The sequence below is a fragment of the Gavialis gangeticus genome, unplaced genomic scaffold, assembly GCF_001723915.1.
Source record: "Gavialis gangeticus isolate Ggan-Ray unplaced genomic scaffold, GavGan_comp1, whole genome shotgun sequence".
In the NCBI taxonomy this organism is placed as follows: Eukaryota; Metazoa; Chordata; order Crocodylia; family Gavialidae; genus Gavialis; species Gavialis gangeticus.
Genome location: NW_017729031.1, coordinates 14,184,038 through 14,203,698, shown reverse-complemented (window position 1 = coordinate 14,203,698; position 19,661 = coordinate 14,184,038). Strand labels below are relative to the sequence as shown.

The 19,661-nt window shown below is 40.0% G+C and overlaps 1 protein-coding gene across 1 annotated transcript in view; it reads left to right on the top strand.

Moving 5' to 3' along the window:
- ARHGAP15 (Rho GTPase activating protein 15) overlaps positions 1–19,661 on the top strand; it is a 655,341-nt gene that overhangs the window by 364,637 nt on the left and 271,043 nt on the right. Inside the window, exon 9 of the mRNA XM_019522459.1 lies at positions 7,035–7,157. Coding sequence (XP_019378004.1) covers positions 7,035–7,157 — 123 coding nt within the window. The remainder of the gene's footprint in view (positions 1–7,034; positions 7,158–19,661) is intronic.

Sequence of the window (19,661 nt, the reverse complement as noted above, 5' to 3'; positions counted from 1 at the left end):
TGTGATCATGCTGCATAGAGGGAAACATTATCAATAAAATTGTTTAGCCCCATAGGGATATTTAGAAAATATTAACCCTTTTCCTTTCTGGGCCATACAGGTCCTGCCCATAGCATTACTCCAAAAAATGTTAAACTGCCTGTATAGTCTGGGCACAAAGTTTGTATTTAATTTTCTCTCACTATATTCATAAGGAATAATCATGTATGCAACCATGCCCTTATCAAAATGGTTGGAGCCTGCACTGGGTGATTTAACCATGCAGTGGTTCTGGGGAAGGGTTTTTCCCAACACTTCTACCTCTTTTGTAGTCACTCTATAAATCTAGTTGAGTTACATCATGTATTCTTGCTTAATATATCCTACATAGCCACAGAACTATAGCATCCAGTTCTCATCTGCAGACCATCAAAACTACTAATGACCAGAAAGGGTATTTTATCATTATAGAATTGCATGATTAGAAAACAGCATATTGCTTCTTGCCATTTCACTGTTCTTTTTTCTCTGGAAAAGCTATTGGATTGATTGGTTTCTGTGACCATATTATTGGAATTTAAACATTATTATGCATTAGGCCTGAATACCTTGGAGTTATTTATTTAGGACTGACAAACTATGAGCCATTTCTTCTTATGCAAACTGGCAGCAGAGGATTTAGGCCAGAGCTATTCAACTAGTGGCATGTGGACTGCATGAAGCTGTAAAGGGGCTCCTACCCCATCACTGAAGAAGAAAGGGAACCAGGAATAAACTGCCAGCTCCAAGCCCCTAAAGGAACTGACAGGAACAGAGGGCCATTTAATAAAATGGCTGCCCACCCCAGGTGCAGCCAGCACCATGGCTAGGTATATACAGTAAAAAAGCCTGAGGCTGTATCCATTCAGTTTTTGCAGATTAATCTAAACTGCACATATTAAATTGAAACAGAAATGAACAGACATTTACCTTTGATTCACAAAATGCAGCCACATGCCTGTAGTGGCTAAGGCCAGAAGCTGAGGGATGCTAGAGCACAGCTCTCTGCCTGTGTGTTCACTTCCTCTTCTTGCTGCCCCCAAGGTCTCTGGGATTTGCAGTCCAGAATTACAGCAGCAGAATTCTGCAGGGTTGTTCATCACTTCTTCTTCCTGTGTCCAGGTGTCTCTGGGATTTGTAGTCCACAGTTGCAGCCAGCAGTAAGTTTGAGCAGGGGAAGGGTTGTTTAACCCCCATCCCTGGCCACAGCTCCCAGCCAGGGTTTGTCTGGGGGGGGGAGAGAAGTCCCCCTCTGTAGACTGGGCTACATCCCCAACTGGGCTTGTTCCTCAACACCCCCTTGTCAGCCAGCCCTTGCTACTCCAGCTAGGGAGCTGAGGGGAGGGGCCAGCTCTGCTATCTGGGCTGGAAAGCATTCTGGGATGCTGTGGGACTGTGATTTAACTTGAACCAGGACATGGTCTGGGACAGAAGTTTCATAAATTGGTTTGACCCAAATCAGTTAAGTCTGATACTACATTCAACCAGATATATCTCAAACCAGTTGTAGGCATTTTGAAACTGGTTTATGTGCATTGAGCTTCCGTTCTGTTACAGGTTTAAACCAGTTTCCAGTTACTTAAACCAGTTTATGTGTAACTTCTATCCCTAGGCCAGAAGTTACACTTGGCCAGTGGTTGAAAGGCAAGGGGTGGAAGTAGTGGGTCAGGAGACCCAGAGAGGGGCTTGGAGGCATATAAGCCCGGGGGCTGAGGCAAGATGGGCAGTCTGGCTTTGCAAACTGCAAGGAGTGGAGTGGAGTGGAGTGGAGGAGTGGGACCTGAGTTGCCCAGGACTCCAGAGTGCAGGAAAGCTGCAAGGAAGACCCTGCACCACCAGGCAGCTGGGAGAAGTATTTTGGGCCTGGTGCTGTAGCTCATTGCCATGGTATGGTGTTGATTCAGGGTTGGGAAAACCTTTTTGTTTGGAGGTGGATACTCACATTTTTCTTGTGTGTGGAAGTTGGACTGGAGGACTGAATTGTGCCTGTAGAGGAGGAGGAAGCCACTGAGAAGGGTCCCAGGGTCAATGCAGGTCCTAAACCCTTCAAAGGAAGAGAATGCTGCTGTCAGCAGAAGGACTAGGATGTCAGACAGAAAATACGAGGGCCCAGGAGCCCAGAGCCTGAGAAGGGCAAGACCAGACAGAGCCTGTAAAAGGCAAGACTGGGTCCAGGCCCTGCGAATCTAGGGTTCTGGAACAGTGGACCTTGGGTGGAGGGGCCCAGCCAGAATAAAGTGAGCCATGAACAGGGGACCTTAACCCAGACAAGGACTTGAGAACTGATGTGAAAACACCTGCCCTCTAGAGACAGCCTTCCTTTCCACTTATAACACCAAAGTGTAGCAGACACAGTAACATGGGACCCTGAGAGGCCAGAAGTGGTGAGCAAGGTGGGGATCCAGGTGACCACTGGGGGGTGACTTTGTTGCCCCCATTCCAGACCATCTATAAAAGCCCCAAGTGATTAAACTATGGTCACTGGGATCCTCATCTGGGTGGCACTTTCCCCTTTGCTTTCTTTCCCTAGCTTACGTTGACTGTCCCCACACCTGGAGACAGAGTAGTACAGCCTCTGGGACTGAAGGAATCCTTGCTCTGAAGGCTCAGGGGTTCTGGAGACCCTGCACAACATCTATACTGGTGCAGTACAGTGGAGGTTGCTCAGGGGAGGGCCATGAAACAGGACTACACTTTGTATCCATGCATGCTGGGGGCCTGTGTGGTGTGGTACATCCACAGGGTGCATTAGTGGTTTGCATGGCATGATGCAGGCTGTGTGGTCTGGTGGGGGTTTCACATGGTACAGCATATGGCCTGCACAACATGTAGCCTACAGGTGTGCAGCCTCCTCATTATGTTGCTGGGGGAGCCTGCAGCTCCCATCCACTTAAAATTTGGGTAGCCTTGATATAGACCATAGTTTTACTCTTCTTCCCTATCTCAGGTTTTTTTTTAATACTAATAAACATTTAGTACCATAAGACGACATTTTATTATACCTCAAAACCAATTTTTTGCCTCCCACTATTTGTTGCCATGTCCTTCTTGCACCCATTACTACCACAGTTAGCTAATCTTAATAGCCTTTGTCATTCTATCACATTTTTAATCCTAAAACATTGTAAATTCCACTAGGAAGGGATGTTGTTTCCTCATTTGTCTGTAAAGGGCCTTGTACACTTATTGGGCTACATAAATAAATAAGCAATAATAAAGGAGCCATATCCTGTCTTCATAAGCCATAGATACAATTCCATTAGAGCCTGGGAGAGCCATGCTTACCCAGAAGGTAAGTCTGGAATTCAGACTGTATTTGTTGTCTTTGTGCTGCTGGAATTAAGTTCCAGCACTCATTTTTACCAAGGAAAAATTTACAATGAATTTGCACCTTTTGTAGTATTCATCTACACACTCTGTAATGGTTTACTGACAAAGCAAGGGCAGGCTTGCTTTTCCTTTTCTTTTCTCACAAATGTTTTCTGTTTCCAGCAAGGATAGTCTATGCACTGAGAAAAAAATAATGATACTGTTTGCATTTTGTTTTGGAGGGACTTATGTGCATCTGTCCTAGTGCAGTTTAAACAAAGTGTGCCAGGATTTGTCCCAGGAGAAATCCAAATATCTCTTCATAATGAATGCTAGAAGAATACAGAACAAGTGTTGCTTTTAACTTCTTTCTCCTTGATAGTTAGGTAGACCTTTGAGAAATGTCCTGTTTTACTTCCGTCTTAAAGAGATCTGCAGTTCTATATGTTCTTTTATTTAATCTGGCTGACTTTGCAACCTTCGATTAACGTAGACCTTCACTGTCCACATCTACAATTTAAAATTTGCAAAAATGTAAATTTCTTTATTATGGTCTTTCTGATATATAGTGACATTGTTTTCACTTGGAAACAACTTTCCATTTTCTTTCAATTCCCAAATATAAAAACAAAGACATTTTTACTTGGGGATACCATGAGAACAGTGGTTTGGCAAGAAAAAAAAGGATATTTCTAAATAAGATCCCAGCAAGAAAATTTCTGGCTGATGCTCCATTCTGGATCATATTATCTAAACTTGTGAAATTCTGGGCGGCTTGGAGTTTCCCCTCTGGTGACTCATATAGGCTTACTATAATAATATTAGAAATCATCAAAATTGACTTTGCTACTCTTTTCTCCATGCTGCATACAATATGACACAAAATGTACAAAAAGTGTCCATGACAATAATTATTCCAACATTTAGATGTAGTTTTAATACCATAATTGCTGTTTAATATATAAAACCATGCAGCTGTGTTAATACAGCTTTCTGAACATAATGATTATTTGCCCTACTAATCAAATCCTTGATCCTCCATCTAACCATTTTTAATGTGAACCACATTCAGTTCAGTCAGATTGTTTGGTACAGTTAGGTTTGACAATGTCATCCAAGAATATAACTAGGAATTAAGTTATAAGTAGTTCAAAATCCAGAAGAATGAGAAGTATCACAAGCATCAGCTGAATGGAGTTATTTCCATCATATTTGAAGTGGGTAAAATTCACCCTAGTAGAAGGGTGAAAAGAAAGAATATGAGCTACAGTGGAGAGAATGAATCTAAGCCATATGACAGTCAGAGAACAAAATACAATCACTTTAGTGTTTCAGAGTACCATTAAGATGCAGAATTAGAAACATCCATTTGTTATTCTTTTTATAGCAAGGCTGAGTAACTTGGAATTTTAACCTATCCTTGCCAGCGATTGCTCAGTTTTGAACAAAAAGTTCTAAACTATGATGTGAGAAAGGAGCCAACCGTCAACTGAATGCTAATCTTTATATTCTGTGATACATCACCCTAAGAATGCTACCATGAAAAAATGTGAATTCTATTTTTCATAAGTGATGGATTATTGTGCCAAGCTGTGTATTTTCCAGTAAAGTGTCCTTTTATTTGTCCTGTGTGATTACTAATTTGTGGAAGTATGTGTGGGGTCATTGTAATGCTGTGGGAAAATGGAGCGCTCTTCTATTAAAATCAGTAGTGAAATCAGAAGCAAACTATGCTCTGGTTATCATAGGCATGTATTTAAACGTTGCTTTCCTTAATTGGCTATGTTGTATTTACTTAATATGAACAATTTGGCAAGTTTTGCTCCCTTGACAACAGCAAAGTGTAAACCATTTTATAAGTTTGGCTGTTAAAATCAGATTTGTAATATAAACCACAATATTCCAAGATTTTTACTGTTGTTTAACAAGATCCTTCAACTGACTATTGTCTTATAATTGTCCACCTTTTAAAATTCTATTTTTATTTATAACTTACGTAAAGCTGCTTGCTAAAATAACTTCCTGCTTAATCTATATCATCACATTCCTCTATAATTCTCTTCTCTGATTCTGTTAGTGAAAGCTACTGCATCATGGGAGAGATTTCAGTATTGAGTGGGGGGAAGGAGGGAAAGCGGGGGGCAGAGTATGCAATCTAAGTTCTTTAAGTTATCCAGTGTACTAGGAAACAATGGCTAAGTTATCAGATGGATGGATGGGTGGATGGATCATCCTTCTTAGATAAGCATGAGAAGTACTTTGTGTGTTTTTCCTTCTCCATGCAGAATGGTTGAACCTTTGTGGCAAGGTTTTGTGTGAAGAATTGGGATCCATTTAAGGGATTTATTCTCAATAGGGATGCCATGGCACCCTAGGGTTCCTTGAGATCCTTTCTGGGGTGCTGCAGAAAGCCATGCAATGTTAGTACTGTTAGGTGTGCAAATTAAGCCAACACTTTCAAATAAGAATCCATACTGGTAAAAAAAATTCTGACCTGTTCTAGTCTTTATTTGCATTAGAAAAAATTGCTGTACTGTTTTCCCTAGTCAAAAAATGAGTGAAAAGTAAGAGTTGACATTTTCCATGGGGTGTCTTGACCCTAATGAGGTGTGCCTTGAGCCTAACAAGGTGTACTTGAATCTAGAAAGTTGAGAAGTGCTGATATAAGGAAATACGGAAGAAAATGAGTGAGGTAGGACACAGAAATTATTTCCATATAATCCTGGAGACTTTACACAGAAAAGGCTATCAAAGCTTTGGCTGCATTCTCATTTTCACATAACCCTCGGAGGACCCTAGAGATATCTAGAGGCAGAGGGAAAAAGAAACTGGAAAAGCCCCATGAGAGACGATGGCCAGATGCCACTGTCTGATACTAGATACAAATACACTCCCTCCACCTCCTGGGATGCACTAGGTTAGAGACTTTTTTAGAGTTTTCTTCACAGAATCCTCACCCACTTCTCTGAACGCAGGAGGGAAAGTGTTGGCATTGAAGATGGGCTGAATGCCAAATGATGGAATGCCGATGACTCGAATGTGACTCTCCCCACAAGTACTGCCAATTTAGGGGGATTTTGAGGGCCTCCTCTGGGCACCTTAGCCCAGATGATTTGAGACATCACAGTTTCATTCAGTATATTTTCTACAAGGGCTTTCTATGTTCTGCTCAAGGTTTCTCACTGGAGTAAATACCTAAATACAATAAAACAAAATGAAACAGCGAAAATTGGGAAACCTTTTCTTCCATGCGTTCATGCATCTTCTACACATTTCTTGGCATTTAGCCATGTTCTCTACAACTGTATTAATAGTAAAATTATGCTTAATTTCCCTTGGCCACAGGACTCACCGGTGTTGAGAGGCTGACCATCCCGTACCTTCTCATAACAAGTAGAAGATAGCAAATAGCATATCGCATACATCTATTTGGAACTTTCAGTAGAACTATCATCCATGCGAAACTTGTGGGATTCATGAGTAAACTGGTGGATGTCCAAATGCTTATGAACAATAAATAATACAAGGCTGTGAATAACAGCAGAATGAACTCATTATATTTATTCACAAAAATAAAAAGATTAATCAAACACTTTGTGCTATCTTCCCGAGGGTGGGTTTTGCCAGTGTTTTTTAATGATGTTACTGCAAAGTAATGCTACTTTAAAAATGCAGCCTTACTGAAAGTTTCTTTTGTTTTCCCCCAGTTTTTAGACTGAACTACAGTACATCTGATACAACTGATAGAAACCGAGTGAAAAGCAGGTTAAAGAAATTTATCTCCCGAAGACCTTCATTGAAAACTTTGCAAGAAAAAGGACTTATCAAAGGTGTGTTTTGTTTTATATATTTTGGAGTAAAATCTGGAAATTAATAGCTACTTCATAAATTCTAAGTTAATTGGAAATTTGGAATTTACAGGTATTTCTTACGATATTTTTCTGCTGTTTATCAGAAGACTCATGCAGTCATGTAAGAGTTTAGCTTTACTGACTAAAGCATTGCATATATCCAAAGGACAGTGTTTTCCTAAACTGTAGAAACTGTACCTTGAAGGGATAAGGATTTTGGCCACCAGTGACCCAGGAAAGCTATATTTTCAAATATCAACCTCTTTTTGGAAAAATGTGGATATTCCTATGTTAGTACATGTGAAAACAAAAATTGGAAATTGGTTAGAAAGAGGTTCTTTGCCATACCTTGCTATATGGGCATTGCAGTGGTATGCCAAAAAAAGAGAGGGGTGTGGTTTAAGTGTATTGTACACCTGGGAGCTGTAGCCAACATAATGGCCTCAACCAATACAAGTTAGAGCAGCCTCAGTGGTTGAATAAGCCCACAGAGATGGCAAGGCAAGAAAATCCTTCAGTCTAGTCTCCTTAGGTGCAAAGAGCAATGTTTGAGAGTCCCTGAGATTCTGACCCTTAATATTTAAGACATTATGGGCCAGTTTAACAAATTGAGAACACACCAAAGAAATTAGTGTAAGAGAGATTTTTTGAAAATTTCATAGATTTCATAGACATTAGGGCTGGAAGAGACCTTGGAAGATCATTGAGTCCAGCCCCTTGCCCCAGGGGCAGGAAGTCAGCTGGGGACACAGGATCCCAGCAAGATAAGCATCCAATTGACTCTTAAAGGAGTCCAGAGTAGGTGCTTGCACCATCTCTGACGTTAGTCTGTTCCAGGTCTTGGGGGCTCGGACTGTAAAGAAGCTCTTCCTTATGTCCAGCCTGAAATGGTCTTGGAGAAGTTTGTGACGATTTGACTTTGACTTTGTCATCCCATGGAGTGCTCTGGTGAACAGGCATTCCCCTAGATCCTGATGTACACTCCTTATAGACAGCCACAAGGTCCCCCCTGAGCCTGTGCTTTTCCAGGCTGAAGAGTCCTATGGTTCTCAGCCTCTCACCATAAGGCCTATTTTCCTGCCCTCTGATCATGCGCGTGGCTCTTCTCTGGACCCTCTCAAGCTTCTCCACATCCTTTTTGAATTGTGTAGCCCAAAACTGGATGCAGTACTCCAGCTGCAGCTTCACCAAGGCTGAGTACAGCGGGAGGATGACATCCTGGGATTTGCTAAAGAAGCATCTATGGATGCAATCCAGAGTTTTGCTTGCTTTGCCGGCTGCAACATCACATTGGTGGCTTATTTTCATCTTGTGGTCAGTCATGATCCCCAAGTCCCTTTCAGCCGTGGCACTGCCGAGCCCATATACCATGCTGCAGGTTTTTCTTCCCAAGGTGGAGTACCTTTCATTTTTTGGAGTTGAAGGCCATCAGGTTTTCATCTGCCCATTTTCTGAGCCTGTCAAGGTCAGCCTGGATCACCATCCTGTCCTTGGGTGTGGACGCTTTACACCAAAGTTTGGTGTCATCAGCGAACGTGGCCAGACTGCTTCTGACACCAGTGTCCACATCATTAATGAAAATGTTGAAAAGGATAGGCCCAAGGACGGAGCCTTGGGGGACCCCACTGGTCACGGCGCACCACAATGATTGACTTCCATCAACTACCACTCTCTGGGTTCGACCTTGAAACCAATTCCCCAGCCACCGGACTGTGATGTAGCCAAGGCTGCAATTGGCCAGTTTTCTATAAGACAATTGTGGAATACCTCCCAGCAGCCCACTGCCTCCCTCACCAAAGAGCAGGCTGTGATCATGGAAGCCTTCATGATGACACCAGTGCCACAGTCTCTGGTTGACTACCTCAACCTGGCTCTCCCTCCTCAGCCCATGACCCACAACTGGGAGGAGCAAGGAAAAGACCACCTGCACCCCCAACCCTCTAAGCCCCACTCCCAGAGCCCTGTAGTCTCTCATTGCCTGGCTGGGATTGCTCCGAGCCATGTCATTCATGCCCACATGGATAAGGAGCATAGGGTAGTGGTCAGAGGTCTGGATAATCTTTGAGATCCTCTCAGCTATGTCCTGGATGCAGGCCCCCTGGATGTAGTAGATCTCCCAGGCTAGGGGCTCGGGGCGGCAGATTGCCCCCTCACTGCCCCCTCAGGTACCTAAAGGTTTTAAGAACACAGGGGCCATGCCTACATGCGATGCTGACTGTGCAGTTGTTACTGCATAGTGATTTAGTACTTGCATACACAAGTACCAAATGACTGCACAGTAACGGGCATTACTGTGCAGTAGCATCCCTGAATGGCTTCTTGGTGGTGCTCATTACTAAGTAGCAGTAGCTTGTTACGACTGTGCAGCAGTGTTGCGTCACACTTTGTGCTAAGAGTAACGAGCTACAGCTCAGTCAGCATCTTGTGTAGTTGTGACCAGCTTCCACTAAAATTCAATAAGAGTTGTATGCATAATTTCTTTTAGACACTTCTGAAAATCTACTCGTTCACATACGGTAACTGTTTGCAAACATAAACTAGACATATACATATTTTGGGGTGCAATTTCATGCATGTGCCTTTTAGACTCTATCCCTAAACAACTGGAGGACCTCATTCTAATGCAGAAAGGTGTTTGACACCACTTTAAAACACAGTTTGGGTTGATAGTGGGATTTGAGTTCATCGTTTTAGTTTGTTTTGCTTATTACAGTAACAGAGTAAAAGCTTGTGCTTTAATTTACAGTCTTTTAGTTTCTAGATTTAAGGGTTTGTTTAGTTTAATAAGGTGTAGCTGATGAATCTCCTGCAGTGTTACATAGGGATCACATGTGATCCCTGCTAATAAATCCAGATTCATTAACATAACTCAGATCCATCCTCTAATGTATTTCTGTAGGAAAACCAGATGCATTTGTTTTCAGATACAGTTGCATTCCACTCTCGATTCATAAGCATAACCTAGTTCTAACCAGGATGTTCATGTATGGGAAACCCAGATGCATTATGCTCTGCCAAATGAAAGTCAGGATCTGTACTCCATCACAGTTTTAATACAAAATGAATGTAACTGTGGAGAAAACATGTTCATTTTCTACCATGAAGTTTCATTAGGATTAGGTTTTGGCCATGCAAATGAGGCAGGATTCATTAGTAGGGCTTAATTCCAATCTACAGTAAGTCTATGTGAAATGCTCATTTGATAAGGTTTCTTCATTGTCTTCAGTGGAGTTTATCCCTTAATCTGCTAAAATGTTATGAAAATGCAGTTGCAGTGCTTACAAATAGACCACTTTTAAATGTTAACATTTAGGCTCATATTAAATCACAAAATGCAACTGTACAGATTACAAATAAAATGCTCACCAAATTTTATATTTTTAATGCACTTTATTTTCTAAAGGTGAATTAAATTATTTCCAGAAAAAAATCTCAAAACTATTTTTGGCTTATTTCTTAGGGGAAACATGTTGACCAATTTTTACAAGAAAAAAAATTCCTCCAGGTTTGAGAATATGCAGACTAACTTTTATCCCAGAAGAGAATATTTCTGTCAGAATTGTAAATCCCTTAAATAAGGGCTTGTAATAAAAGTGTCTCTATATTCTTGCAGGACATCATGATACAAAACCATGACAAAAAACTGTTCTAAGTGCTAGTGAAGAATTGGTATAAATATCTATGAACTATGTGGTATTAATTACTCCAAGGCAGTGGCACTGTTGTAGGTGCTGTGAAAACCTTCACTTTTCATCAAGTGCCATTCATACTTGCCAGGGGCACTATAAAGCTCTCAAATCTATATTGATTTTTTTTACATTGTGTGTCACGTTGGAACCAAAACTCCATTAAATTTAACACGTAAATTATAGGCAAGAGTAAATACATTTTAAGGTGGTAGGTTCATTTATACATAGCCCTTTGCTGTGTTACTCACTTGTGTGTGCTTACTCAGCCAGAAGATTCAACCCATTTCTCAATGGTAACTACATTTGTGAATTCAAGCTTCATAATTAAATGGTACGTTGATTTGCTGGGTTACTTTGCTCCATCAACGTAGTTACCAGAAAATCTGAATTTTACTTAATTGTTGTTTGCTAAAATTTTGCTTTAAAATGTATAGTAAGAGGCATAACAACTGGCAAAGAAGAAAGATAGATTCATGGGGAAATGTGATTTGCACATGGACCTTAAATGCAAATTACATCAAATCCTGAAATTTTTCATCTTTCTTATTATCCCACTTACTGTTAGTGAGTAATTTAATTATCTTCATAATGCAGTCCAAAATATTTAAACCCTGGGCACCTAATATCTATTTATTTCAAATGGACTACTATGCTAACATATTTAAATAGCAGTTACAACTGTAAATGAAAATCATCAGCTCTAAAATTTTAATCTGATTTATATTTATTTCCAAATATCATTTTGAAAAGAAAAAAGATCTAATATAATAAAGGGCTTAGTCCTTAGTCTGTCTGTAACACTCTTGCAGTGCTCTGGTTACTGAAACAACCAGAGTGCTCCAAGAGCATTACAAACAGGAGGTGGTGGTAGCAGGGATGGAGCAGGGGGGCAAGGCTAGTGCTGCTGGCCTCACCCTCTTCCTCCACCCCAGCCCTGCTCCTTGGAGGTGGCAGCGGTGTGGGGTGCTGGCAGAGTGGGGAAGAAGAGGATGGTGGGGCAAGCGTCTGCCCGCTCCCCATCCTGACCCTGGGTGGCGGCGGTGGCACAGGGGTTAGGGTTAGGGTTAGCAAGCTTCCCTCCTGTCCTTGTCCCTGCCCACCCCCTGTCATTCTTGATGGGCAATTTGCTAGTTCTTTAATAATTTGTTATAGGTGATACTGATTTGTTTTATGATGTACACACAATGCATATTTGTTTTTAGTTTACATATCATGCATATAAACACATACAATATACACATACATAAGCATATATATGCATGAATTTATAAACATGCATATGTATGTATGTTGATCACAGAAATATGAGATCATTTATGTATATATGAGCTCAACAGTGTTAAATAGCTGTGATTAAGCAGCACACTCTAGGTCTATCACTTTATCAGTGTTGTTCTGAGAATAATTGTACTTAAATTTATGTGTTGGGGCATGGGTCTTCAGTTACTTGGGACTTAAATATTCTCAGAATTTACAGAATCTGCATTAAAGTGCTAGAAAAATAATGTATAAATCTTCCCATTTGAAATTACTTTATGGTTCATAATTGAACTCTGATCTTTATGCTTGAGCTTTGTCATGATTTAATATTGTCCAAAATGAATTGTCAACCTTCAACTTTATACTGGCCTTCTAGCGTCTTGGTTTTTGAACATTTATTGTCCACGTATAGTCCTACCACAGTAATTAAACAACATGGTAATTGGTATTTAAAAGCTATGATGAGTTGTTGTTAATAATCACAAAATTTACTTTTTTTTAATAATAAAATAGCCTGAACAACAACTGATCATAAATAAAGCTGGGAACTGAAATAAACTCAGTGAGCAAGATATCCCTTTAACATTTCTTTTTTTAAAGTCAAACAAAAGCTTTAAAAGCAAAAAAGAGCTCAATATAATGTAACTGATAAATTAAATGTAGGAGAAAATGAAGGCAATAAAAATCATCAGAAATAAGAGAAATAGTTGCATTAAAATGACTGATCCTTCTTTAACATAATATTAATTATCATATGGATCTGCCTCCTTCCAACTGTTAGTAAGGCTTCTGGCCTGTAATCTGGTCTGAGCTACCAATCCAACAGTGCTATACCTAGCTATCAACAGGTATTTCATTTAGGTTTTACTGTAGTCCGTGACAATCGACTCTTCCACCATTTTCTTTGAGGGAGGCAAATGATGTGTTTTCCAGCCTCTTCTTCCTTAGTGAGTTCCTAGAGTGGCTTCATTTAATTCAGTATTGTTATACTAGTGAGAAACCAGAAAGTCTGATTTAGAGAGCCAGTAATTTTGACAAAAGCATGTTTGCCTCGGTGATTGTTTTTCCTGTTGAAAGAACAATGTGCAGATGTCTTTGCACTCTCCAATTTTAACTCCTATAGAAGATACTTTAGAGGTTAAAAGGAGTCGGCCAACCCTGCTAAAAGTGTTCATTGTTGAAAACTATGTTTTCATACTCAACATTATTTCACCTCATGGAAAAGGATATAGGAATTTAAGTCCTGATTCAGTGCCCACAAGAGTCAGTGGTAATATTTCTACTGAATTCAGTGGCATTGATTCAAACCCTTACTTGTTTTGCTTTCCAGGACAAATAGGTGGACATAGAAGAGTATATTCCCAGATGACCAAACAAGTGGTAAAGTGGTCTTTTATGTTAAGGACCACAGCAGCCAGGCATGTTGATCATAGACTTTTCATCATATCTCAGATTATATTTTATATCCATTATAAGACCACATGAGAAAATAAGAGAACTAGTATTCTGGCTGATTTCAAATTCAGTCATCCCCAGTAAAAAGTCATAATTTATCAAAAGATAGTAGTATCTAAAAAAGCCAGTAGTTTTCCTTTGCTAAAAATGGAAAACAACTCTGGCTACTCAGATACCACTTAGTAATAACTGCTGGCATTTTTTAAAGTTTATTGATGACCACTGTAGACCACCAATCTACAGTAAATCTCCAAGTTAAAAGGACTAGGCAAGATTCCCAGCTGGCATAAATCAGTGTAACTCCATTGACAATCATGCTGACTTAAGTGAGCTAAGAACCTGGTCCATTTATGGTAAAAGTCCTGCAGCATTATTTGTAGCCCTAAATAGTGGTAAGCATAAACATTTTAATTTTTATTTAGTTTATTTTTGAATGACATCCCCCCCCCCACACACACACACACGTACATACACAGGGGGAATAGACAGAAAGTCCCTTTCTTGATTTTAAAAAAGGAACAAAGGAACAAAACAAGCAACCAAACAGAGAAAGCCCCTGTTAACTACAAACTTGCTATTAAGATTCCTCTCTCTCTCTCTCTCTCTCTCTCTCTCTCTCTCTCTCTCTCAATCTCTCAAGCCTTCATTTATTCTTTTTGTCCTATCTTTGTCTTTTCCCTTTTTCTTCTCAACATTTGAGACAGTATAGAGTGGCCAAATTCCTTGACCCCTGCTTTGTCCAAATCCAGCTGTTTCAGAATAGCACTTACAATGATTTGCTTTGGAATGTACTGCCTGCCCTTGCTTTCTCTTTTCAAAAAGCTTTCAGGATCACTTTATTAGACCTCCTACTTCATTCTCCAGAATTTGAGCCCTGCTCATATCTAGAATTTTGTGTTGCTCTGGTGCACTTTCTTGATTTTAATAAGACCATCAAAGGGGGAAAAAGAAGAGTTTCTTCAGAACTTGGCCCACGTCTCACTGAAATCAGTTAAACAAGAACGTTCCATATGAGACTGATGTTGGAGATCTTGTTTAAATTGTTTCTTGGGATGCAGTATTCCCTCCCCTGTTCTGGATCGCTGCAGTCTTTACCTGATAGACTGTACAAGCTGTTCATGAAGTGCAGGTCTGGCAAGCTCTAAGCAACAGGATTGCAAACTTGAAGAAGCTCATTCACCAGAATGAGCAATTTATTGCAGCTGTTACCATTGTTTTATATCTTACAACTTGTGAATGTCCATTCCCTCCTCTTTTGGTGTCTCACTTTATATCCATGTGCAAAACTTTCATAGACACCAACATCTTAAATAGAAAGTTTAATGTGTAGATATCAGGGATGTGAAATGTAAACCATACTGCCAAACATATTATGAATATATTGCTCTTCTTAAAAATGCTTGTTGGTTTTTCATACAACAGTATTGACTAACTGTCTGTGTTTGATGTATGGTTTACCAGCCTGATGTAGACTTATGGTTAGAGCTTAACTTGTTAGTTCTGCTTTTGCAGCCAATTCAGAATAACTACAGATGCCCCAAGATATTAAAATTGACTGCTCAAATGGACTCAGTGTGGGAGTTTCATTGGTTTTAAATTGATAACAGCTGAAAGAGTGAATGATTAAAGCTGTATATGGGCATAGTATGCAGCTCCTTTGTACAAGCTCTTGTGAAGAGTGCACTGTATGAGAAATTTGTTATAATAAAAGATATTTCTGATAAAAAAATGTTAGTTTAAATTTTTAAATGATGAACAAAAGCATTTCAGGAGTCTATAGAGGGAATTATTCCTGAGAAACTGGAATAAAGTTTGAGAAGATGAAGTGGGTTTCTATTCAGAGGGGAGCATTTAAAGTTAAATAGCATTCCATAAGGTGGTAATTGTATCTATTTCCCAGGCATTTGAGTTAAATAAGCTGGATAGGAGATATAAACTGTCATAACAGGAGGTTAGGAGTGTTGTGTACATCTTTTTTTCAAGTCATAAAAAGTGGAGTTCTGAAGGGCTCTATCACAAATAAATCAAAAAGCCTTTTTTGCTTCCCTTATCCCACTGGGATCAGTTATTGTTTTCATTATTTGAAAATATGTTCTGGTTACTCTCGTCTCATATGTGGATTTAAAGTATATATAAATATAGAAGAAGGACTTAAACAATATGTAATTTTTAAAAGTCAATTAAAATATAAAAATGCAAAATTAATAATCCTTACTACTTTTGCAATGCATTGTGCATCTTCACTACCTTTTTTTCAAGCATCTCTGAGAGTTGTATAAATGTCAAGTGTGATATCAGACTCAGCATTCTTATTTTATATAGTGGAAAACTAGACAGGGAAATGTATTTGCAATTAAAGTCAAAGGGAGTTTTGACATCTAGATAGGAAGTAGACACCTAAATATTTCTTTATAGCTGGCCCTAACCTCATGTTCCTGTATGTTAGTTCTGATGCACTTTTAGCAGGTATGGTAGTTGCTAAACCTCAAAGCTTTAATTGTGCCATAGTTGTTGATGTGTTAGCCTTCTATAAATGTTGCAACACATTGCCACTGTCACTGTAACCTACCATTTTACAAACTTCCTAGTACCCTCAAATGAGATACATTTTTACTACTTTTTAATGTAATTAAAATCAGAGAGCATTCCATAGTATATAAAGAATCTGACAGGTCTTCGCTGTAATTATAAAAACAATTAAGATGTCAAAAGAGGAAACACCAGTACATTTTAATCATAAATCTTTATATACATAATTACCACTGAAGAAAGCTATAAATGTTTTATGAAGAAAACTTAACCAGACTGTACTTTGTCAGAAACATAACCCCAAAATAAGTAACAGGCTTTCCACTAATACATAATTGCCACACATGCATACAACCTTATCAAGTGTCATTTGTTGAACCCAATCCACTGTTCCTTCTGTATCATAACCTATGATTTACTTTAATGGACTTTGGGAATAGAGAAGAAGTGAAGTATCAGAACACAAAATATATATTTGGCTGTGCTGGCGTGGATCTCCCTTATAATCGGTATAGTAAATCAGCAAGTTTACAACTTTTTTCTTTGAATTAGTAAGAAATCTGTAGTTCAGTATATTCAGCAGGGTGCAGGATCTTGAACTTCTTTTTCCATGTCTACAGCTATTTTTTTCTTTAGGGACAGAATAGTACACATCATTGCCTCAAACTATCATTTGAAGTGAACACCTTGAAAAATTGAGTGTTTTAGTAAAACTACATGTCCAAGATGATTTACACTCCTCTCACTATTTTTCAGACACTGAAATTTATTCTTAAACAGTTGTGAGAACAAAGAAACTAAAAAAAAAAGGAATAGTATTATAATAATCCTTTATTTGGTGCAAAAAATCTACTTTGTAGAAACATATGACAACAAAGCCTGTGTCTCAAAAAGTTTACGGTGTAAATCTAAATATTGTTCAGTTGATAAGAGCTCCTTTTTAAGTGGGAATCTGTCATTTTTATATCTTTTATCTCTTCTGTTTGATTTTCAGTTTAAGCACACATTTAGAAAGTTTGAAATTACCATACCCTAAAACACTAACTCTTAAAGCTCAGGTTAAAAAAAAAATAAAAAAGGGTCAATCTATAACATTTTTCTTGCATACATCATCTGGGAACTGGCTGTTTTCCAAAAATACTAAAAGCACTAACATAGGGTGGCGGGAAGCTATGTGAAGACAGGGAAGAGTAGGATTCTTGGCAAGAATAAGTGTTTGTCTGTTTCTCTCGAGCTGAGCTCCTCTTGCTGAGGCCTGCATTCCAAATTTGTCTTACCTTGCTTCCCCAGCTACCCTTACCCCATTTATTCCTCAGTTTGAATATTAACAGCAGACGGAATAGCCAAGTCCTTAAAGATAACTGAGGCCCCCTTAAAACTTAAGATAAGATCCAGAGTGGTTGTGTTGAATCACAGGGAAACAAAACCTGGTGACACTGCAAAGCAGATGATAAAAAGAAGTTTTAGCTTCCTAGTGAGGAGAGACAGGGCATGTGGTACATTGTGGGAGATGGGCTAGAAATTATTATGGATTATAGTTACTGCACTAGAAGTGAGGGAAACAATATTCATGTTTCATAGGAGTGGAATAAGCTAATGTACTATAAATGAGTTTGTCTGGTTGAAAAACCCATGTGCAAAGGTTACGATGATTATAGTAATGCCAGGGGATGGTAGAGTCCCCAGACTATTATGCCTTCTTGCAGGAATGCAAGGGTTGCCAGATGCTAGGGAGCTGTGTGGCCCTCTGCTTTTGGTACCCAGGAGCCTGCATGTTCTGGTCTCCTCCTAGCACCCCCATGATCCCAGCAGCTTTTCAACCTCTGCCTTGAAAGCCAAGCGGTTGATTTTACCTCCCTCCTAAAGACCTGCACGTCAAGGGGCCAAACTCAATTTGGGCAAGAAGGAGGTGTACAGGGGTTGCCAGGTGCTGGGGGAGCTGTGTGGTTTGCCTCCCACTTGTGCCAAATGAGGCTGGAGCTCAGGTCACTAGAAGGTGGTTAAAATTTTGCTCAGGTCACTAGAAAGTGGTTAGAATTGACAGCTCAGTTTTCAAGGCAGGGCTTGAAAAGCTGCAGAGCTCTTGGGGCATCCCCAGAGTGCAGAGGTTCATGGAAACCTCAAGCAGGGGCCACACAGCAGGAGCAGATCCAGCAGAGGTGCAGTGGGGCCTCCTTTCAGACCACACTGTCCAAGCAGCAGTTTCCAAAGCAGGTAAGAATATCTGGCCTGTCTTCAACTCTGTCCTCAGCAGTGCCTCCCGTCTCCTCCCATTCCCCCCTTCTCCCACCTACTGCTGCTGCTGTCCCCACTGTCCCCAGCTGATTGGGAAGGGTGGGGTGGGCTCCAGCACAGCCACTCCTGGCCTGCTCCAGCTGGGGATAGTGGAGGCAGAGGTTAAGAAGGGGACCAGGAAGAGAGGAGTAACTCACCCATTGCTCCTGGCTTTGAGCAGGGTAAAAGCAGCTCTGGAGCCCTCTCCCTGCCCTCAGGTCAGCCAGAAACAGCCACAGTTCAACAGGGCTGCAGGGAATGGCAGAGTAGGTGATGGGCTGCTGAAGATGGAGGGGAAGGGAGCAGGTGCTGTAGTCAGGGTGTGAAGGGGACTTAAGATTTGGGCACTTAAGAACAGTCCCCACTGCTGTTCCAGAGGCATTGTCTGTCCATCCCATGAGGGGAAAGCTGGGACCGGAGATTTGGACAGTAGAGTCCTGGGTGCATTTCAGAGCAGCCCCTTCCCCTCTGTGTGCTCACGGGGGTGATATTGTGTTCCACAAACATTGGGCTTGTTCATAGAATAGTACATAGAATTGACCTAAAATATAGTAATTTATTTTTCCCCATGTGCTGTTGAAACTTTCCAGAAGTTTAAGCCAATCTTACATAGCCGGCACGTCCAGACTCTTGGGGTTTAAACTATATTTAGAACACTAAGTGTTATGTCTGTCCATGCCCCTAGTGTTCTGGGATTAATATATATGATAAAAATGCTTTCCTAATTCTATTGTACTAAGAAACCTGTAGAAACTACATAAGCTTTATGAAAGCCCTTTAAACTGACTTTCAAAGTGCAGTACCACGTTGAAAAGGTGTGTGATTGAACAGGGCTGTCTCTTTGGGTAAATTATGATAATACAGTCACATCATTTGAACATTAAACTGGTCTTATTGAATGGTTTCCCTCCTCGGTTTGATTCATTTGAATCCTAGCTGACAAAGGTCCCATTTCTGAGTGTTCTTTTTATAATTTATCAAAAATAAAGAGTGGAGATTACAAATTAACTTCATCCCCCTAACCTGAGCTTCAACCTGGTTAGGTGATATTTTTCAACACGTATATTTTTAAAGGCCAAAAGTTTAAAAAGCATAAAAACTTACTTGCTATTTCTATCACAATGTACTTCCTATAAAGAAATACCAAAAATTAGATTCACCAGTAGTCCTCTTCACACAGAAAGCACTAGGAGGAGGAAACTAAGAGGATATTGCCAGTAAAAGTCAAAGCTGTCCCTAGTAACAATGTTCTCCTAAATTTTGGCATATTAGACAA